Source organism: Ambystoma mexicanum, chromosome 3q, assembly GCF_040938575.1.
Source record: "Ambystoma mexicanum isolate Mex_15411 chromosome 3q, UKY_AmexF1_1, whole genome shotgun sequence".
Taxonomy (NCBI): Eukaryota; Metazoa; Chordata; class Amphibia; order Caudata; family Ambystomatidae; genus Ambystoma; species Ambystoma mexicanum.
In genome coordinates, this window is record NC_090926.1 from 682154996 (window position 1) to 682181728 (window position 26733).

General features: G+C 45.2%; 1 protein-coding gene across 3 annotated transcripts in view; it reads left to right on the forward strand.

The window, feature by feature from the left end:
* Positions 1 to 26733, forward strand: part of PIK3R5 (phosphoinositide-3-kinase regulatory subunit 5) — a 518653-nt gene that overhangs the window by 399402 nt on the left and 92518 nt on the right. For all 3 annotated transcript variants that reach the window (XM_069654585.1, XM_069654582.1, XM_069654583.1), the window contains exon 11: positions 23999 to 24149. In XM_069654585.1, the coding sequence (XP_069510686.1) occupies positions 23999 to 24149 (151 nt within the window). The remainder of the gene's footprint in view (positions 1 to 23998; positions 24150 to 26733) is intronic.

Here is a 26733-nt window from a genome sequence, read left to right on the forward strand (position 1 = left end):
TTCACTCTTATCCTCTTCACTATCACATGCATCTGCTAACAGAATCTGCTCCTCTACCATTTTTTTAAAAAATTCTGGGAAATCCTCCAGTGGAGGAATCTCTGTGCTTTCTTCCAACTGTGTGGCTGTATCTCTCGGTAAAGCTGCCACTTTTAAATATTTTGGCATATCAGCTTTCATTTCAATGTGCTAATATTCTGTTTAATTTTCCTTTAAATTAAATACTATACAATTCTCTTGGTGACAGCACACTGTCTCAGTGGAATCATACGGATACACAGATTGAATTTTAGAGATCCCTTTGGGTTGAGAATCCAGATATTCTGGCAACACACCCTGTGCATCTACATATCTCTCAGGGATATTTCCAATCACCATGTTATTGAAATCTGCGGTATAATGTGATTTTGTATGGCCATTCCTAATAAATAATTCTCTTCTAAATGAATATCCTGACACCCTTTATTATTCACCATAATTTTGACAGACCCTTCTCCAACATCTATCAATGGGGTATATTCATAATCTAGGCCTTGCTGTTTCATGGATTCATTCAAGCAAACAAATGCATCAGCATCTTTCATTTGCTGTCCATTCTTGCAATTTAGTGTTATAGCAACCTGCTTGGTGAATGCAGGAATATTAATATCTATCTTCACCTGTAATTCAATTGCATATGGGACTAATTGTGTGCAATGATAAGCCTTTCTCTTGCCTTCAAATACGGGTAAAGGCCCACCTAGCCGGGACCATATGTTTTGGCTAAGGAAGTCTAACACCATACACATTCTGTGCATGATATCATTACCCATGTAAAAATCATTTTGTGTTCCACTCACTAGCCACCCATTGTGGTAGATGATTTTTTGTCCAATATTAATCTTTAGCATACACCTTCCTGCAATTCGATTTTCGAAATCTGGGTAGTCCAAACCAGAGATATATTGGTTTTTAATTCTAAATTTTGGGATCTCTTCCCTCTCAATTATTTTCTGCAGTCATTTTTCTTTAATAAAGCTCCTTTCCTGTTCAAGCGTCAAAGTAGCTTTTATCACTTCAGAATGGCCATTTATCCCAATGTGAATCCATGGCTGCTCATCTTCCATGTGCATTTCAGCAAGGGTGGTAATGTGTTTTTCTGTGTCTGTTTTAGGAATAGTGTTCTGTTTGCATTTCTTCTCTTTCAAATAGAAGCGCAATGTGTGTTCATCTATTTCAGTGTGTCATTTCTTCCTGGGATCCAAACAAATCTGCACAGATTGTTTTTCTTTTTCACTTAGCATTTTATCCTGACACATCAAAATGACAGTGACACTAGCCACACAGCTATTCTGTAGATACACCTCCACTACATCATTTGTTTTTGCAACAGTATGACATTCACTTACATTGCTGCTATGGGACCTTATTTTCTTAGGTCTTAATGGTTTTTTGATTAAAGACCACAGTACCCCATTTACTCCATCTATAAGAGGAGACAATCTTTTCAAGCAATCTGTTCCCATCAGGGATGGAATTTCACAAATAGATGTGATCAACACTTCCTGTTTCAGTCTCTGTTTTCCTATCTTTATGACAATCTCGGTGACACCCACGGTAGACACCTCCTCACCGTGCAAATTATGCACTGGGCCTTCACTCTGTCTCACTGTGATCTGATTCTGTGGAGATCACCCTTCATTAATACTGTTTACCAATTCTTTGGACATAATTGTGGCCTGTGCGCCTCTGTCAATCATGGCAAATTTATTGCATTTTTCTTCCACAGTAATGAGAGCATAATATCTGTCATCAACTTCCTCTAACACACACAAAAAGTGTGAATTCTTACTAATTTCAGGATCACTTTTCTCAGACCCTTTTTCACTTTTGGCTAAGCACATTGGCAGATGAAAGGACATTTTTCCCTCCTTTTTGTCCATTTCTGTTTGAGAAACTTTACTCATTTCCCCATGGTCAGGGGTCCTTTGGAGTGTGGCCACTGTTCGCCCTTCCATCCGGGGATCATCAGAGTTCATACTACAATCCTCCAACTGAATATGCGTAGAAACATTACTTGATAATTTATCATTTTCTAATTCTGGGCATTTGTGGGTATTTGGCATGATACCAATCTTTTTAACTTCCTCAAAATTCTGTGGCTCATAGAACTCTTCAGGTGATGGATCTCTACCCTGACATTATAGCATTTCATATAGTTTTGTACTTTGTTGCACAGTCCACTCAAGGGACTTGTCACAGTCAAATTCGCGGACTAACTGTGATATAATGTCTTTCTGCAACCCATAGAAATAGGCAGTTTTAAATTCATTGGAATTGGGATCAAAAGATACATCAAAGCGAGAAAAAGCTCTTTTTAAGTCTTGCAAAAACTGGCGAGGGGACGTATTTGGCCCAGTCATAATTGTGTAGGTCACTTTCTTTGCCTCTTGTAATGACTGGAATGGAGAAAAATGACGTCTAATCTCTTTTTCAAAATCTGCCCATGTCATGTTTTGCTGTTCATTTAATCCTCTAATGATACTGGCTTTTGGGAGCATCCAGAGTTAAGTGAAAGTATTGTCTGTATTGTTCTTTCGGTATCTGGAGAGCTTAAAATATATTGTGTACCACTTCTAAGTGGTCTTCTATGCAGCACTCCCCTCCTTTTTTGAATGGTTTGATTAGGGCCTTGAATGATTTCATTATTTTGATAGGGCTACGTGTTGCTATGCATGGGATTGCACTACTTTGTGAATCAACCCTTATTTCAGGCGTATGCGATAGGTGGAGGCCCCCAGTGGGTGTGTCAAATCCCCCAAGGGCACTGCAACCAAGTTCAGTCACTGGCCCCGCTACTGGGGCACTAGCTTTCTGTGTAGAAATAGAATTCACCTCAACCCCTTGAATGTGGTGCCCTGTCGTTTGTCGTGGGACCTGGAAGTGCATATTTGCTATTCCAAATCCTTGCACTTTTTAAGGAGCCTATCTGGCTCCTTACGCATATAATTGCTTTCATCACCCATCTTATTAATCACATTTTGCATATCGCTTGTTTGCATTTGGCATTCATTGAATTCTTTGTCTCTCTTGTCTCTTTCTTGAAACATTTTAACTATCTCTTGTTCAGCATTTTGAAGATCACTTTCTTTCTCAAAATGTTCTTTTTTTAAAATCTGCATTTCCAAAATAACCTCAGTGTTATCTTGTCTAATATGATCTACCAACCCTTTCAAGTGTTTTAATTCTTGCTCACTATCCTCAAACTGTTTCTTTCTTTGGGACAATTGAGTGTCAAGATCTTTACATTTTGACTGCAGGTCCTTTTGACATATCTCCTGTTCTGCTCTCAGCTTTTCCTCTTGTTCACTAGCTCCATACAATTCAATTTTTAATCTGCTAATCAGCTTGGCATCATTTTCTTGCATTCGCAGAGACCTATATAAAATGAACCATTTTTTGGCACATAGCCGTATCAGACAATCTTTCTCTGCATGTTTATCAGCAGAATTTAATAATCTCAAAAGACAGACCTGGATTATGCTACCTCTGCAAAAATGCTGTTCAATGGTTCTTTCTGCACTTCACCATAGATACAGTCATGCCACTCTGTGCCATTATTTGATGACCATGTCCCATGTACATATAGCTTTGCCTCCAGATATTGCACTAACTCTGGGAATGTGGCCCCCATTTGAGACATTCTGAAATAAACTTCTAGTGTCACAAAGCTCTCATAAAATGGGTTCCCTTTAATGCACGTATGGTAGTGTTAAACACACTTGCCACGTCTAGTAGGTGCTCTACAGCCACTTTCCCGGCCAACGCACCATAATTTGTAAGATGTTTTGTCTTATTGGGGTAAATTTGAGATTTGGCTGTACTTTCTTACCGTAAAAATATTGGCGGTAATTTGGTGGTAAACTAGTCTTGCATTTATATTGGGTTTGGCATCACATTATTTTAGTGACCATATATTGTTAGCTTATATTGGTGGTAATTTTAGTGGTATTTTCTTTTGTGGTATTTATTACTGTGGTATAGTGATGAGCATGGTTTTCTTCCTTATACTATAACCCCATCATAAAACAAAACATTCTTTTCTTTTAGAATATCTTCCAGTTGTCTGTAGAGAGCTCCAGACCTGTGCATTTGATAAGAACCTAATGATTTTATTTAGAGCGCCACCTATAGTTTGTGGCTGGTATCGCTGGGTTATACACATCCAGTAAACTATGTGTCATAAAGTATCACTGGCTTATTTACATCCAGTAATCTATGTGTCAGATCCTTTCCCATCAGCATGCAAGTAAAGAAACATTCATCATACTGCACACAACCTCTGCCTTATAACTGTTTCTAATAGTTTTCTCTGGTTTGTTATTTTTCCTGCATTAATAAATTGGCAAATGCACTACTGAACAGATATGAACCGCCCCTGTATACTTTATATATATATATATATTAATGAATTCACAGATGTAGAAATGACACCAAAATCCCATTTGTTTTTATATACACTCATTATATTATACACAAATTTTATTCACATGTCATTAACTCTTACCATGGTTACATTGCATCGTCACCTGGAATACAGAAAGAAAGCAAAACAGAACAAACAGATCTTTTGAAACATGGGTTAATGTTCCCACATTCTAAACATGGCAAAAAATAAACATGCAGTGACTTCCTGACTTCCCTTACCTGTGATAGACCACAGCCACTCATACAGCATTTCCCATGGTACTCACTTAGCAAGTACATATCTTACCACGATTAGTATTTCTTTGAAGCTCCCAATACGACCTTGCTATTTTCGCAAATGCAGGCCTAGTGTCAGCGCAAAATGATTCTGCAATCTTGTGTGGGCAGCACTAGTGAGATATCTCTCATAGCCAGCGCTCTGCCCCCTTTTGAACTCTGTCAGTCTTCACAGACCAGCACAAACTAACTCCTCTCTGCAATTTTTGCCATCAGGAAAGTGCGGATCCTTCCCATTTTGACGTGGCATATCTGCCTATTATTTCCCCCAATCATGTTAACAAGGATGTGTTCTGTATCTACCCTCATGTTCAGAACAATGAGAGCTTCAGAACAGAATTACTGTTTCATTTTTGTTTTCCTGCTGAAGCATTCTTTCTGCTCTCCACAAGCTAAAGTAAACGCCAGTGTGTATTTAAAATGAATTTCAGTAGTGCCACTAAAACATGGATTTTCACCTCATTTTGCACATGAGACTACATAATAATATTAGGGAAGTTAGAATTAGTATTTAGCAATGTCAATTATGTTAGTCAGTTATATAATTTAATGTAGTCTCCATGCATAAGGTATCCAAAAAAAAAATGGTGCACTTCAATGTTTTGGCCAGGCAGCAAAAAGCTTTTCTATGCGTGCATTTCATTCTCTGCAGTTTCAAGTTGGGCTTGGCTGTGTTGTAAATTCTGTACTTTGCATACTACCAATAAGGCTATATTATACTGGCTAAAAAAAATACTATACTACTGCTGGCAACAAAAATGCCACTACATTTTGCAATAAAAATGCCATCACATTTAGTAAAATGCTATATATGTTCTTACAGTAGCCGTCATGTGCTGTTGTGCGAGGCTACATGTGGTTTGTTTTGTTGTTTTGGTGTAGTGATGATGTGGAAAATGATTGTGTCCATAGTGGAGAGCATAATGTATATGAGAAGCACAGACCACCTCCTTCTCCTGTATTCAACCAATTTATAGACCCAAACCAGTCACACAAAGATTAACGCGTTTGTCAATGTGCATAGACCAAACTCAAAAACGTTGTGTTTTCACAGAGGAAACTATACATTTATTTATTTTACAAATGGTTTCCTGCGTTCAATTTATATTGTTTAAAAAACATATGACAACATCATGATTTTCATAATCACAACCAACAATTACATTCATTCTACAAGGGTTAGTGTACAAACATTGGCATCCTTCCAATGCCATGAAATCATTGATTCTACAAAAAACACAGGTATTACTCGAAGTTCACATTGATTACTGGATGTCTTTAAAACAGAGCAAGTAGAACACATGGAGATTGGGACACATTCACATTGTGATTTCTATTCACAGGAGACATTTTCACAAGGATCATTCATCATATATTTCTACACCAGGGATCTAGCCCTTGTTTAATCCTGTGGTCCCATCTGTTCACTGCTTTCCCTTGTCTCTGTGAGGTACTGAATATCCATTACCCCAAGGGTTTTTATTTTCACTGGATGTTTTAATGATGTTATGTCGACGCACTGCGTTTTGGCCTATTGCTCCAAGGTAAACCCCATTGCTAGTAGGTTTCCCCAATGGTATTGAAAGGCCTTCGTCAGGACAAAAAAGATGACTTCTTTACCAGATCTTTAATCTTCTAACCCCTCGTGTTTAGGACAGTCTAAAAAGAACATTTAAAAAAAAAAACTGAATTTTGAGTTGGTCATATCATCTTAATTTGATAATGCCAATAGTAGCTGGTGGGCCTACTCCACTGACCTTGTTCAGTAGACAACATCAGGGAAAGGTTTCTTATTTAGAAACCACTACATCAGGCCGATATTTCTTACTGTGGAATCAATCACAAAATAGATGGAATAGTTAAGTGCATTGTAAAGGCAAGGCGGGTGCCTCCGATATTCAATAGGTTATCGGCTACCGCCTACCATTTTGATGGTATCAAGAAAAAGGCAAAATGCCACATACCTCATAATGTATATGGACCATCATTCACTTAAACCTCGCTCTTGATTTTGAGAGCGCCAATATCTCTGGTCGGATAGGTGTAACCAAACTGCTCCTATATGTTGCAGTCCTATGGGAAAAACAACATATCTTAATATCCTGATGCATTTATCTAGGGAACACACATAAACATAGTGCTTTGGGTCCGACATTTTTTGCCAGTATAGATCAGAAAAATCCATTCTGTCACATGTATCATTTGTAGGGCACACAAACATATTGTGCCTCATCTTGGGCTAATTTCACTGAACCTTGACCGTGTGGGACTTGAAATTTCATAACTAATGTGCGCGGGTGCATTCGGACCTGTGTGCACAAGGATATGTCAATAAAGATGAGACATCCGCTCGGTTTTTATGTCGCCGGTACTTCAGGACAGCGTCCCTTTCCCTCGCGACATTTTACTTCAAGCCGACATGGAAATTCTTTTACCTTTAACCAGCCGTCAAAGGTCCTGTCCCTCGATATTAGACACACAAACGCCAAATCCTTGTCTCCCACGTTGCTCTTTGTACTCTGTTGTACTGCGGTCTATAATGCTGCCGGGAAGGGTCAGCTGACCGTCAGTCATATCCATAGAAAGAGGACTGCCTTGCTGCAATTTTCAACTGCAGGTTGTCGATGTTGCAGCTTGTTGCAAAAACCACAATACCATGCTCGTTTATTTATTCTGTATGCAGGGTGAGACACATGGCTCCATCTTATAACAGCTTGCAGCCTTTTTATGTCAAAAGATCTTGGTCAATACTGCAAGGTTACTACTGTAAGGGGCCCTAGGCTGAACCGTAGTGCTCTTTGTTACAGCATATGGTGCTTAATCTAAAATGCAAGTGCATATAGGGGCCATGGATAGTTGGAATTGACACAATATCCAAAACGTGGTGCGCCCCATACGTGAACTCAATAGTGGAATAATCCATACATTGGTATTTACAATATGTATACTCTGTGTACATTATCATGCACAGATATGTCCATCTCTCACTAAAGATGTCTGATGCTTTGTTTCTGGAAACCAATAGTTTTCACCTATCTATTCCTCAAAGAATTGCCATAGGTCATGGAGGGTGACACAGATGTTCCAAATTCTGATGTCATACTGTTGGCTCAGTGTCATGTCCGAAAGGAAGGGAGAAGGGGGAGGAGGGTGGAGAGCAGAAAATGGCAATAAAGGTTTTTGAAAGAACAAATAGTTGGAATTTCCTTTTGGGTGCATGCCGTTGATGCCTTTTTATTGATGGCAAGTCCTTTGCCTATCTTTTTTGGATGGTCTTGTAGAATTCCGTAACTGTTGGGGATTAGGATTTCTAGGATGTGGGTGGAGGTGGAGGTGGAAGGCATTCAGCTCTCAGTAATGAAGATGGCGCCCAAGACATGTGTGGTGGTGAGGTAGGCAATGTCTGCTGAGTGGTTGATTGCTTGGTGGACATTTGCAAGCATCGGTTTTCGTGTATTGGTGGATGATGGCTTACTGATGGGTTCTATGGTAATGCGGGTGCTGCAATGCGGTATCCAGGATGTTGCTGGTGAACGTTGTGATAAGTGGTAAGGGTCGGGATAGGATGTTGTGAGAGAGGGGTTAAACACACATTGAAGAGAGTTTACCTGATATTAGAGGAGTAGGGTTCTGGGTCCCTCTGGTTCAAACAGGTCGAAACAGGGATTTATTTATTTTTTATTTTTTATTTTTGCTTCAGACACCCAGGTGAGAGACACCATTGATCGAAGAGTTGAGAAAGGAAAGGAAAAGAGAATGGGATAATGCAATGCCGGGTCACCACACGCTTTAAGCTTGTTATCAGTGTGATTTATTATCAAGTTTACAGGAACAATAATGACCCCCAACCCATCCACAGGGAAACCCATCAACTGACTGAAACAAAAGAATAACATTCCATAGCTCAATGGGAACACTCTATATTCCACCTTAGTGTTCCACAACCCCCAATTACATACACCACAACACACCTGCCCCCTTTACCACACACACAGTAAAAAATGCTAAACGAACATCCACTATATACAACCCATAACGAAAAGTAACTAAATTATCCATGCCCCACACCATTGTGGGTACAACTATATACACATGAAATCGTCATAAGTACAGCATTTCAACGGCAAGTATGGCATAAAATACACAGTACATGAAATTACAGGTTGTTGGTTTGGTGAAACAACTGGCTTGGTATCTCACTCCACTCTGCCTTCACTGTGGCAACTTCACTCTCACCATCCTAGCCACATTCCACACCTGCCCACCAAGTACCCTTGAACCGGTGCAGTATATAACACATGCCCCTTCCTTTTAACTACCCCTTCTTGATGCGGACCCAATCACCCACTCCAATTTCCAACTCTTTTCTTCCTGTCCTCTCATTTACCTTCCTTACCCACTCATTCTTCTTCTTAACCATCTTCTTCCTTACTTCTTTCACAACACAGTCCGATGTGCATGCTCTTCCCAACCAGGGTGGTGATAGTATTAGGCTTCCTTCCCCTCATCAGTTCAAATTGACTCATTCCAGTACTAGCATGGGGAGCCAATGGTAAAGCATATAATCTATCCTTCACTGCCATTTTTCTATCCTTTTGGCACGCTATTGCCATCTGCACTGCTTCCACCACACATCGATTGACCCTCTCTACTGCACCATTGTTTTGTGGTTGATGTAACACGGTTTTATTATATTTCACACCACACAAATCCAGATATTCACAGAAATATCCCCCAGTAAATTGTCCACCATTGTCCATCAAACCCGTCACAGGAAAACCTTCCCTCTCGAAAATACACTGTAGGAACTCAACCATGCTCTATGTCTCGCACAACACAAAACTCTGTCCACCTCGAGAACAAATCCACTAACATAATTATAAGCCTCCCACAGCCACTCCGCATATCAACCGGTCGTACAATGTCCATCGCCAACTCACACCTGGCACCTCAACATTCGCCATGGCCTGTTGCTTAGAACAATGTTCTTCCCAGACACATCAAATTCAATACATTTCCCTACTATCATTTCCTAATCTCGATCAAATCCTGGCCACCAATACTCCCCTCAAAACACCCTTGGTTTTAGAACCCCAATATGCCCTTCATGCCCATCCTCCACCAACCTTCTCCTCAATGCACCAGGAACTACCACGCGATCCCACCAATAAAACATGTCATCCTTCACACATAAATCAGATCTGACTTCCCACAGAGCTCTCTTCTCACCACACAAGAGTTTTATTTCCGACCATCCTTCTTGAACAAAACGCATGACACGCATGAACGTCTCATCCCCGCTCAACACACTTGCCCATTCCTCTCGAGTGATCACCCCATCATGCGAAATAAATACCATATCTGTAACAACATCCTCCACCAACCCATCCCCGATCTCACCCTCATCCTCACAAAGCCTTGATACATGGTCCGCCCTCACATTTTCTTTTCCAAAAATGACCTCCACATTAAATTTGTGTCACTGCAACCTCGCTACCCAACATGCCACTCTCATAGACACTTTTCTCCAAACCCTTCTTCTCAAAGATGGACTTCAGTGGCCTATGATCGGTCCTGATGCTGAACGCCACTCCCCACACAAAATTGCAAAACCTCTCAACACCCCAATGACAAGCTAGGGCCTCTATCTCCAAGACAGAGTAGTTTCTCTCTGCCTCAAAGCTGTTGCTTTGGATGGTGGGGGTCTGCCAAGGCTCTTAAATCCTCGTCCATTCTGTGGACCTTTGACCTCTACTAGAATTAAGCCTTCACAGCAGCTTTTTACAATACACACACTCATGGACATGTGATTCTTTCCCCCCTCCACCTTAGCCATGTATCACCCACCTTTGCTCTTCTTCCAATTTCTGGCTTCAGATCTCCCCTTCGTACAACCTGCACTGAAACCTGTTTCATCCATATCTCAGGTCACTTTGGCATGTATCCCAGTCCTTTCTTGCGGCCTTCCTAGGGAGTTCTGTCAGCTGATTTCCAAGCTATTCCTACAGTGTGCCAGTCTGTCCCTCCCAACTTCCCACATCTTAGGTTGTCTCCAACCGGCCGTGCTAAGCAAATCCTTCCTTTCTCGCTACCACTCTTCCACCTTGCTTTGCAACCTTTCTGTCCTGGCTTCCACCCTCTCAGCATTTGCCTTTGTCTCTGCTGCACATTTCATTTCTCTTCTGGTAGCATTATTATGTCATTGTCCTCTTTCTCTCTCCTCCTACCATTGGTTTAGTTACAAATCCTGTTGTTCGGACACCCGAGAGATGCCTGAATGTCCACCTCGTGATTCTTATTTCTTTATTTCATAAAAAGAAAAGAAATGAACCATAGGTAGTGAAATAGACTGCAATATTTCAATCCAAAAAGAGAAAACTGCAATAGGTCAACAAATGCAACACTGTATGCACTGGGCAAAGTATGTATGAAGCATTAGTGTGGGGACGACCTTATCTGTTCATGTAATCACTGCTTTGGTCTGTGCGGTTTTAGGTGGTACAGGCCTTGGAGGGTCTGGTGATCAAATGGCAGGTAGGAGTGTTGACGCAGAAGGTGAAACTCACTGCCATTGCCTGTGTTACTGTCGCCCCGTGTGGATCGGGGATTCCAGGGGCACTTGCTGATCGAGAGGTGACGCTCTTCCATTATCTGTGAGCCCTGCATGCTCCTAGAGCTTCTTGTACCTCACTCCCATCCTTCCCCAATTACTCCTCTTCTGTGACAATCCCATTGCACTTCCCAGGTGCCTGACAGCTGAATGATTATGTGTCCCCTATTTTGAGGCTCTCCCTCTGGCCTGACTCTTCCCTTCTCTTTCCAATGGTCTGCTGCTCCAGATTCCATTTCTCTGTTGCTGGCACCCTCTCTGACCACTGCTCCACCACCACATGCAATTGTCCTCCATCGAGGATCAAGCGGCTTTCTGGTGCCTAGGACCATCCTATCTCCAAATTCCCCCTCCCTCAGTACTAGTTTGAACACACAATGCTGCTCTGCTGCCCTCAGTACTAGTTTGAACACACAATGCTGCTCTGCTGGAATCCTTGAAACAGGAATTTTGCTTGACGTTCCTGAGACATTGGTGCTGAATATCATTCGGCCACAAATGTAATTTCCCACAATGCATTGGAATGGTGGACTGTAAGGCCTGGAACCTGAATGTGAACCTTTCGGCCTCAGTGTAGGGAACATGGTAAAACATCTTAGAGACTGTTGAGTTCTATCCGCGGCACCGCGAGGCCCAGGGATAGAACGTGTGAGGCCGCGGAGGTGGGCCTCAGCTACGCAGCTCTGGCAGTAGCGAATAATGACACACAGACGCTTGTTAGGTCGGAATGCACTGGACCTGCCTCCTACTCGCGGGGGCGGGGCTTTTATTCAGGCGCCCTGCGTCACCGCATTGCGGGACGCAGTGCGGATACAACATTCCTCCTTTATTTCAAGTTAACTCAAATTTGACATAACAAACTGCCACATACATTTTTAAACAATCTACATCAAAAAGAGGCTCCCTTCATTAGAGTTCTCCAGGGGGGGTCTCACCACATATAGCCGAGCTGGTGGCTGGGTGGCACTTCTCAAACCATATCCCCCACCCCTGGAACTGGGACCCACAGTCTCATTGGGTGTCTCACCTTCCATGTCCGGCTCACCCATCTCTGGCTCATTCCACAACACCCACGTTCGGTCGTCTGCTTCCTCTCTGCCTTGTGGGGTTCCTGTTCTTCATTGTTCGATTGGTGGTCAGCGTCTTCTTGGGGGCATTCCCCATCAGTCCATAAGTTTCTTGTCACAGCCTTAAACCATGACGCATTTCGTGTCACTTGTCGGTCCCCTCTTTGAACAGTTATCATGGTTCCTTGCCTTTTGCTGACAGTCCATGGGACGGCCTCATAGCGAGAATCCAACTTGGATTTCGTCGGGTTCTGTAGCATGACCACCTGGTCCCCCACCCGGTGGTTGGATTGTTTCTCCCTTCTCTCGGCACTCATGTGCGCATTGGCTCCCTTCCTCTTTTCGTTTATTCGTTCGTCGTCGATCGTGTCCGGGCTTCTTCTGGGGTGGTGCGGTATGGATGATCTTATGACTGTGCCAAACAACAAATCAGCCAGGGGTACGCCGGTCGTGCTGTGGGGGGTGACCCTGTAGTTACGCAGGAATCGATACAGGTCGACTTGCCACGGGCTAGCATTTGCTCTTGATAGCCTCAGGACCTTGTTGAGTGTCCTCATGAAATGTTTGACGTCCCCATTTGCCTGTGGCCACGGTGGCATAATGTGGTGATAACGTATGTTCAGTTCTTGCAGGTAGTGTTTGAACTCCTCCCCTTGGAAGGGTGAGCCATTGTCACTCTTGATTCTTGTGGGTAGTCCATGTGTCGCAAACATCTTCTCCATTGCAGGGATGACCACTTCCTCCGCCGTGGAGTTTACCACCTCAACTTCGGGGTATCGTGAGTGGTCATCAATGGCCACTAGGAGATGGAGGCCTTTTCGCAGTTTGCAAAAATCAATGCGTATCGCATTCCCACCTCCCGAGTCCTCGCGCCGCTGACTGGATTGGCTCTGGGTCCGGGGGAGCACCAGTGATTTGGCATGGTAGACAGGTGTTTATCAGCTCCTCCACTTTCTCGTCAATTTGTGGGAACCACACTCGATGCCGGATGCAAGCTTTTGTCCGTGCCATTCCCTGATGGCCCTCATGAGCTAGTGCCACTGTTCTGTCCTGCAGGCTTGGTGGGATGATACTTCGATTGCCCCTCAGTAGCAACCCTTGTTCTGTGATCGACAGGTCCTGCCGTATGGTGAACAGTCCTGTGAGGAATGTATTTGCTTCCGTTGTCCTGTTGTGGATGTTCTTCATAAAGGATCTCCATTCTCCTGATATGAGTGTTCTTAATCAGGTTGCAGCACGGGTCCTTGTGCATTTCTTCTGCGAGGTCCTCAGTGCTGACGGCCTTAGGTCTCATGGTGAGCACCACCTGACAGATATGTTCTTCTGTATCCTCGGCTACCTGTACTTCCTGCGGAGTCGCCGCCCGAGGGTGCCGGGAGAGGAAGTCTGCCGGGTTCTCACTTCCCGGCTGATAAGCCAGTTCAAAGTTGTACTGCTGAAGGTGCAGTAGCCATTTAGTAATTCGGGCCGGCGGGAGGGAGGATGTGCCCATGAAGATGGGGATCAAAGGTTTGTGGTCTGTATATGTTGTGAACCTTCTGCCATACAGGTATAGATGGAAATGGCGACACCCCACAATACGGCTATCGCCTCCTTCTCAATGTGGGAGTACCGTTGTTCTGTCATCGTGAGAGCTGTGGACGCGTATGCGATAGGTCTTTGCTCACCCTCCTTCGTCACCAGTGTGAGGATGGCTCCCAAACCTACCGGGCTGGCGTCCACATACAACTCTGTTGGGAGCGTGGTATCATAGTACGCCATTTTGGTATCTATTGATAGCGACTCTTTGATGTTCTCAAAAGCTTCTTGGCACATTTGCCCCCATTCCCACTTTGCGTTAGCCTTGGTAAGTTCATGAAGGGGTTCCGACAGTGTGGGCAAGTTCCTGATGAATCTCCCACAGTACGTGGCCATCCCCGGAAAACTGCGCACCTCGGTCGGTGTGGTGGGTGGACTTGCAGCTTGAATATCCGCGACGTTCTCAGGGGTCTGGTGAGATGCCGGTACTGCTGAATGTGTAGCCAAAAAAAGATATTTCGGTCTTGAGGAATTCACATTTCTCCTTGTGAATGGTTAGGCCCGCTCCTTCCAGTCTGCCAAGGAGCATGTGCAGCCTCTTCAAATGCTCTTCTCTATCGCTGGTGCGGATCAGAATGTCATCACTCACATTCAGGACACCTGGTATGCCCCTGATGACCTCTTGAATCGTTTGTTGAAAAACCTCGGCAGCCAACGAGATCCCAATGTTTAGGCGCTTGTACCTTCGCAAAACAATGTGGGTTGAAAAAGTAGTTATGTATCGGGATTCCCTGTGCAATTTCAGCTCATGGTATCCTGCTTTTAGATCAACCTTAGAGAAAATCTTTGACCCCGTTAGGTCGGGCACAATTTCGTCTAGTGTCGGTGTAATGTGGCGTCTAGTGTCGGTGTAATGTGGCGCTCCCGCTTAATGGCGGCATTTGGTAGACGCATGTCTATGCAGTTTCGGACTTTGCCAGGCTGTTTTGGTTTCTTTGTGACAACCATCGGGGAAACCCACGGCGTTGGTCCTGTTACTTCTTCTATTATTCTTGCTTTCTCCAGCACTCTGAGTTCCTGTTTCACTTGTTCCCTCATGTGGAATGGTGTCCTCCTGTGTCTAGTAGCTTTTGGCTGGACTGACTCGTCGATGTGGAGTCTGATCGACTTGCCTTTCAAACATCCTATGCCTCTCTGTAGGTTGGGATATTTGGCTAGGAGCCTTTCAACTTCTTGTAAGTCCTTTATTTCACAGATGAAGTTTACTAGGCCCAGGTCTTCTGCCGCGTCGCCACTCAGGAGACATTCGATTCCCACATCTACCACGTAGATCTTGGACGGTAGCACGGTCTCACCATGTCTGGGGGTTGTGCGGAATCTGCCAACCACAGGTAATGGACTCTTGCACTCGTATGCGAACAGCAGAGTCAGGGGAGTTGCTAGGTCTGGAAAAGACCCGGGGCTACGCTGATGTCGGAACTGTTGGGACTGGGGGCTAGCTAGTCTTTTGGCTGTAGCTCCTGAGATTCTATCCGGGGCTACAACCAAAAGATCAGGGGCTATAGCCCCCTTAGCCCCCCCTAGCAACGCCTCTGAGCAGAGTATCTGTGTCCTTCAGGTTCGGTTTTGGCTGTAGCATTCGAAAAGTGCTCATGGGCATGACATTCCCGGATGCCCCTGTGTCAATGGTCATCCAAATTTGCTGGTTTTGGATCGTGACCTGGCACTTGTGCCTCCTAAGTCCTTTCCTGGGTGTAACTTGGTTATGGTTGAGGGCTGACACCAGATATACTTTTCTCCTTTTTTTCCACTGTTCCTTGGCAGGCTCCTGGTGGGCTCCGGTTATGTCATCCACTTCTTCCTCAGTCGAGGAGTTGGCTGTCTCTACTCGTCGGGCACTAACCTGCTTCTTCTTCTTGCCCCCACTTTTTTCTTGGGCGTTCTGTGGTGTGGGTTGTTGGGCAGTTGACGACCGGCACACTTTGGCATAGTGGTCTTTCCTGCCACAAGCGCCGCATGCTGTCCCTTGTGCCGGGCAGTTTCTCCGTCCATGTCGCGGTCCACCACACCATCCGCACGGGCCATGGGCCCTGGGATTCGTGGCTGCCATCTGGCATTCGTGTAGTTTGCGCCAGACTCATCCCTCGTTGATTGTCGATTGGTGACTTGGGCAACCATGGCCGCCGTGAGGGCGGGCTGTAGTTTTTGGAGCGTCGTGCCCATGTGGGCTACTCTGGCATGTGCCAGCTCTCTATGGCGACCCAATTCAAGGATGCGTGTTAGCGAGATTCCTCTTTTGCTCAGAACCATCCCCCTCAGTTTCTCTGATTGGATGCCGTTGATGAGTTGTCTTCTAATTTCCGTGAACTCGCAGGATATCGCCAGTTTTCTGAGTCGGGTGTGGTATGCATCTAGAGTCTCCTCCTCTGCTTGAATAGTGGTACAAAATATAAAAGTTTTGTAATCAGGATTGAGTTGTGGGAGGAAATGGGCTGTCAAGGCGTCCCTCGCTTGCTGGTAAATGTCCTGGCCATCACCGATGGTTTGTGAGTTGAAAATACGAAGCACTTCATCTCCCACATTTAACAACAGATGTGATCTCATTTTCCTGGCGGTGGTGATGTCCTTACATTCCATTGCCATTTCGAACTTTTGGATCCATAGTTGCCACCGGGGGCCAACTGAAGATAGGTCGGTAATTGGGTCAAATGGCTGTATCATGACAGAAGAGCCACCCTGTGGGCGGGCTTGTGGCGTGGACATTGATAAGTTTGCAGCAAGTCTAGATAGCATGCCTGGCCTGGGGGTGGATGTGCTGGTCGCCATGACAGGGCTACACTTTCCCCTGAAGGGATTCTTTGCCTCACCTGAGTGCATGTCCGTGGGGGTCTGTAGTCTCCTGACTGACTGACCAGGCCTGTCTGCTGCACTCCTCTGTGCCAAGGGCGTGTGTGGCCTTCCTGTGTCATGGTGCATGTGCCTACTGACACCCAGGTTTCAGGAGTACATGGTGGCAGTTCCTTGAGGTCGCCATGATTGGATGTGGCACCTCCGTCGTGTTAGACGAGCGTGTGATGAAGGAAACAGAGAAAAAATTATTTATTTTTTTTGGGGTGGGGGGGGTTTTGTGTGCCCCCCCCCACCGGGTTTCCAAAAATTGATGAATTGCTGCCGCGGCGATCAGCTGATCGTGCGTTGTGCCCGTGTCTCGGGTTCCTCGTCCCTCGTCGCCAGTGTTGAGTTCTATCCGTGGCACCGCGAGGCCCTGGGATAGAACGTGTGAGGCTGCGGAGGTGGGCCTCAGCTATGCAGCTCCGGCAGTAGCGAATAACGACACACACACGCTTGTTAGGTCGGAATGCCCCGGAACTGTCTCCTACTCGCGGGGGCGGGGCTTTCATTCAGGCGCCCTGCATCACCGCCTTGCGGGACGCAGGGCGAATACAACAGAGACCATAAAAGAAATTTGCTGAATTTCAAGGCACATCAGTGAGATTTTGGGAACTCATCAGGTACATGTGGAAGATACCCCAGGGAGGTTTGGCCAGAACATTCAACAGGGAGGCTAACTCAATGAGATGAATGCTCTGTTGGGGTGGGTGTATGTGCGTGCCGGTGCACACGCGCGACTGTGTGTGCATCCAGGTTATAGGTTTGTGAGCAGGCAGAAATTGCATTTGATTGCAGGATTGCATTTTCTTCTCGTGTTTCATCAGTTAGTTCAGGAACATGTTATCTGCAGTCCCAAACAATGGCAACGGTTGCACAGAGCATAACATTGTAAATGGCCTTCTGTGCTCGGATAGGATTTACTCTGGAACATGTGGTGTTATGTGGGACCCGCAGTACTTTTAGGCAGAGGGCATCCTGTGACATCTAATCCTTTTGGAGTTTGGGCTTCTCTTGAGTGAAGCAGGGTGCATTCTGTGACATGCAGTTCCACTTGGGCATCCAACCTAAGTGAACCAGAGTGTATTCTAATCTGTATATACTGGTAGGGTGTCTGGGCGGGGTTCAGAACTGAGTGGTGACTGTATATTTGGACAGGGCGTCCAATGGAGTCATATGTATCCAGTCGGTAGTGATTTAAAGTGCCTTTTGGGGCATTCTGCCCTCTGAGGCATCTATACATGGTTGGGAATTGTAGTCCCTATGGACCGTTCTGTACTGGATGGGGAAATGTGCAAAGACTTACATTTAGAACTGTGTGTGCAGGGGCGGCATTGGCATTAGGCGAGAAAAGCACTCCTGTGGAGGTGTATGCATGAATGGAGGCTGGCAGGTTTATGGGAAACACAAAGCCCCATTTTGAGTTTGGGGGTCCCAGTATAAAATCGAGGTAACCTAATTACTATAACCAAACAATGCGATGTGTTAAATTACTGCCCTGTTCATGGCAACCGTCTATTCCACGTTTGGTGCAAAATATCTCCATCACTTGACATTTCTTCCAGAAACATTGAGGAATTTGCACTGGCAGCATTTCACACATTAGCCTTTGAGACTCCAAAATGGGTAATAACAACAATGGGGATTTGGGGGTTTTCCCTCCAAATCCGATGGTGGTCATGGTATTCAGGCCTGTACCACAGTAATTCCGCCACACTTTTAAAGAGGTACATAGGGCCTCATTACACGGTAGGCGGTGAGCCATGGCGCTATTAGCGCCATGGCTCATGCCGGTAAAATACCGGCACCGCCTTGGCGGAAAGGGGATTTACCGCCCCATTCCAAGGTTGGAGGGGTGGTAAATCCCCTTTCCGCCATTGCCCTTCCCCATTCCCATTTCTGCCCCATAGGGCTCTATGGAAATGGGGAAGGCGCTAATTACGCCACTGCAATTTAGCGGTGCCCTAATTAGCTCCGAGGTCCCTTAGCGGGTTGGATTTTAACGCCTGCAAGAAGCAGGCGTTAAATCCTCCAACCCGCAAAGGGACCTCGTAGTACGGCGGTAAGGGTTAACGGTCACCGTTGCCATTAACGGTGACCATTAACCCTTACCGCCGTCCGTGTAATGAGGCCCATAGTCTTCTGAAGGACTACTTATTAGGCGAGGCACTGTGCATTTTGGGATACGTAGTCCAATATGGCTGCCTGCACTATGCGAGGAAGAGTGCATTGTGGAAATTGTAGTTCTATGGAGACAGCTGCACTGAAGCACTATGCGGGCATCTACTCCAAGACAGATTATTCCCTTCATGATAAGTAATCCTGTGGTTACATTTGCACGTGCTCCCCTTGGTAACAAGATGACATGAAGCAACACAGGTTCGATCCCCGGGTCCGTGCTTTTAAACCTCTGGGTATTGAGCGTGTTATAAATACGCAACTAAGAACTATTCCAGTACCAGCGCCTCGATGTCCCTGGGCTGGGTGAGCGCTTTAAAAATGCAAATAAATAAATACATAAATAAAACGGTGAGTCAAACGTGTTATGGTATATAGAATCATGTCCAGGAACCTATACCGAATGAAGCAAACTGAATGCCTGTGGCAACATCATTAATGAGCGGTCATAAAGTAGTCTGTGTTATATAGTGTTTGCATTTTTTTTGTATTTATTTGAGGAACAGAGAAGTCAATTTCCAACAGAAATGACTTAGACTGAAACATTTATAGAGGGTGCCTCTGGAATCACATAAAGCAAAGAATAAACAGTGAGCCAGTGTATGAGAGTGTAAACAAGAGGGACATAAACTAGGGACAAAACCATACAGTGATGTCGCGATATCGGCTCTGAATAAGGCACATCTCTGACTGAACGTATTGCACTGTGGGAAATGTAGTCCTGTGGTGCTTGCTCTGTGAAGGAGGGAGCATGCATTCTACAGTGCGTTTTGGGCACTTGTCAAACCTTGGCATGTTATTAGAGTGTCTCTGCATGTGAGGCTGGCAATCACGGCGGTATATGGTGTATGAGCTACATCCGGAAATAAGGGGGATATGCCTGGCAGAGATGCCAGGGCCCAGGCTGACCCCAGATGGGGGCATGTGGCTGCGTCTGGGTAACTGACGATATAGTGTGATTAGTAGCGCGTCATGTGAGGCTAAATATAGCATAGCGTGACGGCAGCTGTGAATGAGCGCTCCCTGCGCATATCATGGGCTGATCTGGGCAGATGAGCAAGAAGGGGCATCATGTAAAGCCAGAATTACAGGCATATGTCATGCTTGTTTCTTTCAAGATGACGCACTTGAACACATCCTTCTCTTTGTGAAATAGTAGCAAAAAACAAGTGATTAATACTTCACCCAATCACCCAACGACTGCTCCACAGTCGTCCCGCCATGTTAAATAGCCCACTGCCAATCGTGTGACCGTGTCACCACTTATGGGGAGCACTGGGGAAGGATTTGTATTGGGTAGGCCTTGACTATATTATGACTGCAATATTGTCCCACTTTTTTAAAGTACCCCGTCGCTTCATTTTTTCTTTCTCTGTGCTATTTTTATATTTTAATGTCAAGCGCGCCCAGCTGCCGGGGATTTCACCCATGTTGCACAGCATCACCTTGGTCCCTAGGCAACCACGTTGCCGCTCAGCTATCATCCCTACCTACGTTTTTAGTTAAACTTGCAAAATACGCATAGACATGTACTTTCACTTAAAGTACCTTAGTTATTTATCAGAAATAAACCATTCATTTTTTTGCCTGAGCCGGGTGAGATCATAATGGCCACCCTAATATTATCCCGGGGAACCACCTGGGCCCTGAACAGTCTCTACAGTTGGGTTCCAGGTAGGCAGACTTTCCCAGGCCTGAAGGTAACGCTGCCACCACATCTGGAGACGCTGAGCCAGGGGTGCATCTCCTAGATGGCCTTCGCTGTCAGCCCGTATGGGCGCCCTCCTCGCTTCAGCCTGTACACAGCCTTAAGGCAGAAGTTTCAGTTCCCCCCACCCTCCAGGGGAGAGAAATGCTGCACCTTCCAGTTCAGTGCCCCTTCCCTTCTGCCCCTGCTTTGCTCCTGCATACCCTTACCATCGTGTTGCAGCAGAAAGAATGGAGGATAGCACAGGGGCAACGTGCTGGTCATGGATACAAAACCACACAGAGCAACAGAGGTTCGAATCCAAGATCTCAGGTATTACGCGTGTTATAAAAAACATTATATCAATTAAATAAATAAAACAATATCATATATAAAAAAAAATCATAGCTGTTGCCCTCTAGGGACTGAAATAAGTCATTGCACCTCTCATTAACAGTCCATCACAAACAATAGAAATAATTGTACAGCACGCAGATAACGTGAGGACAGATAGGAAAACATTTTGGAATTATAATCCAAACACGTTGTCCATGGTTTAACTCTAACCCTAAAAAAAAAAAAAAAATTCTAAAGACTAAAAGGAGGGCTATGCATCAGTGGCTTAAACATTAAAAACCTTAAAATAATTAGACTTATATCCAGTCTTTAAATTGTTATAACATTATTTGAAATGCAATAAAATAATTTTGGGGTAGCAAAATTGACACTGCCACCAATACAAGTCAGCCACTCTTTAAGCTTTTTAATAGACTCAGCATGGCTTGGGCATGCTTTCCTGCCACAGATCCACTGGCTGTGAAACAATCACTATTTTCTTCATCAAAACAATCACAAATATTAACCTCAGCCTCGATGTGACTCATCGGCAGGTTGCCTCTACTCTGACATCTTATGTACTGTCTGATCTGTTGTCTTTCACTCTTCGGCCAGGTTGTACTTGTTAGCAACTGCCACCCCCCAACATTGAGGGTCTTATAACACAGGCGAAAACCTCTAATTGCGAGATTGACCTTGTCCCTGATTGGCTGTTGTGGCAGCTTTACCTATCTAGTGAAGGTAGTGGCGAGAGCATAAAGGAAAGAACGGGTCACTGCGCTGACCTTTTATCGAGTTCTATGGTGCCTCCTGCTGACAAGTCCAGGGTTCCTGTGGGACAATGCGCCCATAGTGCCGTATGATTGTGTAAAAGTAGAAGAAAGCCGCCCGTCTTTATTGACACTGGGTGCCAATATCTTTCACTGGATACGTCGGTGCGTCTAGATGCACCAACGTATCTAGTGTAAACATTTGGCACCCGGCGCCAACAAAGATAGGGCTCCATTCTTCAGCTTTATCTATCTATCTATCTATCTATCTATCTATCTATCTATCTATCTATCTATCTATCTATCTATCTATCTATCTTTATGCATTTAAAAAGTGCCAACAGCCAAAAAACATAAGTGCTAGTACCAGAAAGCCAAAGTGTTGTGTCTTTACTGGAGCAGGTGTGCCTGTATCCTGCTCTATTGTCCAGTTGCATCACACTCTTAATAAATGCCAGCTTTTCCGCTGGTGTCGCGCTCTACCCTTATATGCCTTCTGCTGAAGAAATCTTCCAGCTACCTTTAGAATCCTCACACAGTTCCCGGAGGTGTCCAAAGGAATGGAGACGGTAGCAATGGCCCAGTTGCAGTCCTGTCTGCACCAACATTAATGTCTCAAGAGCTCATGGAACAGTCCATCTGGGATGTTGGGATGACATCTTGGCAGTGGCATATCAACATCGCCCTCTTCTGACGGTCATGCTTAGCTTGTCCACCACATTTGATGGGAGGAGCCACGCTGCCTTTAGTTAGTTCAGAAGGGTCCTTTCTTCACTACTCCTTGTGGGGTGCCACCGGATTCCCCACTCTAGCAGGGCCCAGAACAGAGGCAGAAAAACATCAAAGGAGAAATAGAAAGAAATGGGGAGGAGAAAAGGCAAGTTATTGAAGGAAGGTTGAACCCAAGCTGGCCATGATCCTGAGCTCTGAGATTTTGCCCCACAATCTCTTGTCTACTCAATGACCTCGCCCACTTTTTGTGCTCCGTCAATGTGCCAAATGTTTTAATTTACAATGGTCCTCATGTTATCGAAAAAAAAAAGGCCTCTTGAGATTTTGGAGGTCTGAATGTAATATGTGAGTAGAGAATTAGCTGGCCAAGAAACATGTGCAAGCTGCCATGATGGAAAGATTATCGTACAAGACAAAAGACAAAGAAAGCTAAAGCACCACGATCTGCCACAGCGTCGTCATAGTGTATAATGCCGCTGCCGCGATCCTTCACTCTGGAAGCAACTCATTTTAGTTGCTTCTTTCATGTCTTCGCCATCACGTTGGGCCAAAGTTGATTTTCACTATGATGTGAATGCTTGCTTTTCTTAAATTAATTGATGTTGTTACCATATTTCATGTTAAAGCATATTACCATAAAACCAATGTAAATATGCATTGTGTTCCCTCTCCACCTCCTGTCTATTTATTATTACATGCTATTTTCAATTGTCATCTTATGTTATGTTATTTTGATTTGTACCGTGCACCACTGCCACGCAAAGGCAGTCTCCAGGCAGTCACGTGGCTGTGCAAGAGAGGAGGGCTGGGAGTGTTAGTGGGGATAGGATGATAGGATAGGTTCAGAACCAGGAGGAACTGGCGTCTGTAAGCAGTGTTTTGCATGTGGGAGTTGGTTCAGGAAGCCCAGTGTGATGTAACTTTATGGGTAGGACTCAGTGCCTCGGATGTGTGCCGATCACTTTGAAATAAATAAGAATCTAACTTTAATAAAAATAAATCAAGGAAGGCCTCTTAGGTGAGATGTCCTGTTAATAGTTATGCTTCCATTATCAGATGCCGCCCTCGTTAAAGGTTTGCTGGTATCCCGCCAATGGTATACCAGCAAACCTGCCTTACCATCTCCGCCGCCTGATATCCCGGTATTACCAGGATATTAAAGATGGCGGAGAGCCAGTAAGTTCCCATTCCATGGAGTCTAATTCTCATCGGAAGGGATTGTCTGATTCACCGGCACCATCAGTAATGGTGCCAGTGATTCAGGCCTTTATTTGCCGGTCGGGGCCTGAACTCCCAGCAGGCCAGGCCTGTCGTGAGATCCGTGGCCCCCACCGGCAAACTTGAAACAGGCCATTCGAGAAAAAATGCCACAGCCAGAATTGCAGGTATTTCTTCCAGACCAGCACACCTGAGTATTGGGAATTCCTCTAGTGACCACCGTCATGAGCATCTTGTGCTTCTCTTCCAGGCTTCAGGAGAGCAAGACCCCATTGCTGACAAGGTACTTCCGCCTGCAGTTCTTTTACGTACCTGTGAAAAGGAGCTGCACACACTCAACTGCATCACTGACAAATGCTTCCATGGTTACAGATTCTCATCACCGGCCCTCGGTGCAGATGGTAAGTTCATTTCTCCATCTCTCATCTCTTCTCATGGCAGGGTTGGACAATACACTGATTTCCTGTTCCCAATGATAGAGCATGACAGTAGTGCTAGCTTTGTACAGGGGCATGGTCTGAGATTGTGATTTGATGTACCTATGTTGTTGTTCCAGTACCTAATCCTCACACCATGTAGAGTTACGGGAAATAGCAGCTTGCTGACCTGCTGTGAATGAAAGTTAAAATTCTCTCTATGTCAGAAGTGTTATTCCCATATTGGGAATACACATGCTGCAGCTATTTGAAGATGGCGAGTGGACCCACACTGATGAGGTATCAGCAGTGCCACCTGCTGGGCACTCAGTGAATAACAGTTCTTGAGGGCCCAGAGCAGACATATGCAATCTTCCTCTCAGCCACACAGGGGCACTGTAGGACCAGTCTTTACTGGAAAAGTGAAGTGCTATTGGTGCGCCCTGTTTCGGCACACGCCTTTTGACGCTGTCTGTTTTGGCATATCACTGTGACCAGAGAACCCCTTGCAGTGTGCCCATAGTGGCACGACAACCAACTCAATGTGGCTTAATTAGGTGCAATGGTGATTTAGGTGCAGCTGCTAAATGTCAGCACTTCCATTGCAGCCTATGTGTAAATGGCCCTCGTGCCGAATGAGTGCCATAAAAGATTTTTAAATAATAAAGAGCCAAATCAGCTGTTTGCCTTTACCCTGACCAGGTAGGAATATCCCCCACCTTCCACCGACCTATTTTCTTATGGATTTCAAGACTGGTCACCTTCGGAAAGGCCACACGGGCTGGCAGAAATGTGACTTTTCACTTTTGCACAGCACAGACCTAGTTTCATATTCTATACCCTGCAGTTCGGGTTTAAATGATTGTGAGAATCGAATGAAACAAACTTTGCTCGTAATATTCCCCTGCTCCCAAACAGAATGTGCATCTTCTCCTGGGTAGGGAACGGTCCTGCCGGGAACCCCGCTCTCAGGGGGGCTCTGCTCTAGTGGTGTCTTCATCCCCCATGGCCAGGGCTGGACTGGCCTAAACGGAACTCTGGAGATTTCCAGTAGGCCTCTGCACCCTGGGCCTCTTTTGTGTGGTAACTTATGTTATTTTCAAATGTTCCCATATGAAAAGGGTTGGGTTTGTTGAAAATACTTAAAATGGGGCCACTTTGAGCATTATTTCCAGGGCCTCTTTTGGATCCCAGTCCACCCCTGCCCAAGGCCTGAACAGTGATTCTGAATCACGTTCAGGGCTCTATAAATGAACACAACACAGATAACATGACACTGCCCTCTGCTCTAATTGTAGAACTTGTCCTATCCTTTGGGGAATTGAGGAATTCTGTTTCCACTAGATGGCAGTGGTGGGCCGTTTTAGCGCAAGAGTGTGTTTTGTATTGGTGCACCGAAACATTCCTCCGCCTATAGGACCCTGCGTCCTGCTGGCCGTGGCTTCACCTTCGGCAAAGCAGCTGCGGCAAAACAACTGGCACCGTATGGCGCGTGCCTAAATGTCCTGCTCGGCAGTGCTACCTGGTCTGACTTGTATTGAACCCCAATCAAACTGATTTATAATAATGTATGGTTCCTTTTCTCCCAATATCCACACATGACAGCAACGCTTACATCTAAACGCCATTTCTCCCTGGACAACCGAGACGCAGTTCCACATACACTGCATCAGTGCTCCCTAGATACAATGAAGGGGCCTTTTCTAAGGATGAGAACTTAGTTTACATAATGCCATCCATAGCTAAATGTCTACGCAGCCCTCCACCTGAATTACATGATCAGGGTCATGTCAGGACGGGGGCAGACTCAAATCTTCCAGCCCGTACCTCAGTACCAAGCATGTTGCAGAATGTAAGTTTGGAATTCTATGCAGTGCCCAATTAAAGTAGGTTTTAATTAAGCAATAAACCCCAATGGGATAATGCTCTGGCCAATGAGAAGCCAAAATGAAGCAAGGATTTAATGTGAGCACCAGGCATTACCTGCCCCGATAAAGACCCCAGTCAGAGGGATTTATTGCTATTAGTATCCCGGCACGTTGTCTTGCCCAATGCCATCCAGCGCCCGGTTGCACTGTCCCAGCTCCCCTGATAAATCACCAGAGCAGCGATTTATCAGGGTGTAGTGCAATAGGCGGCCACTAGAGGTCCCTGTGGAAACAAGCAACTGCTTTCCATTTAAACTGTTGCAGTGCCAAAGGATGCCTTCGGCGACCCGTCTGGAAACAGATACTAGCCCTTGTTCAGCAGGGTCTAGTGTGATAGGTTATTGCAAAATGTCCCAGTTAGGGAAGATATTTCTTTTCGCTACCTTTTTAACCTCCCTTAATGAGACGCTCAGCATATTTGCTGTATTCTCTCTTTTGTGTGAGTGATGTTCCTTTATTACTCATGTCCAAAGGAAATTATGTTTTGGGACATTGATAGTCCCTACGGTTCTCAGTGTAGGGGACCCTGTCTTCAGTTTCTATTCTCGAATGGCATTGCCGGGCCCCTATGTCGTCAATGGCACTGCCAGCCCCTTTGGTTACCAGTGCAGGTTTACCCTATAGGCCACTTGTATTTTTTA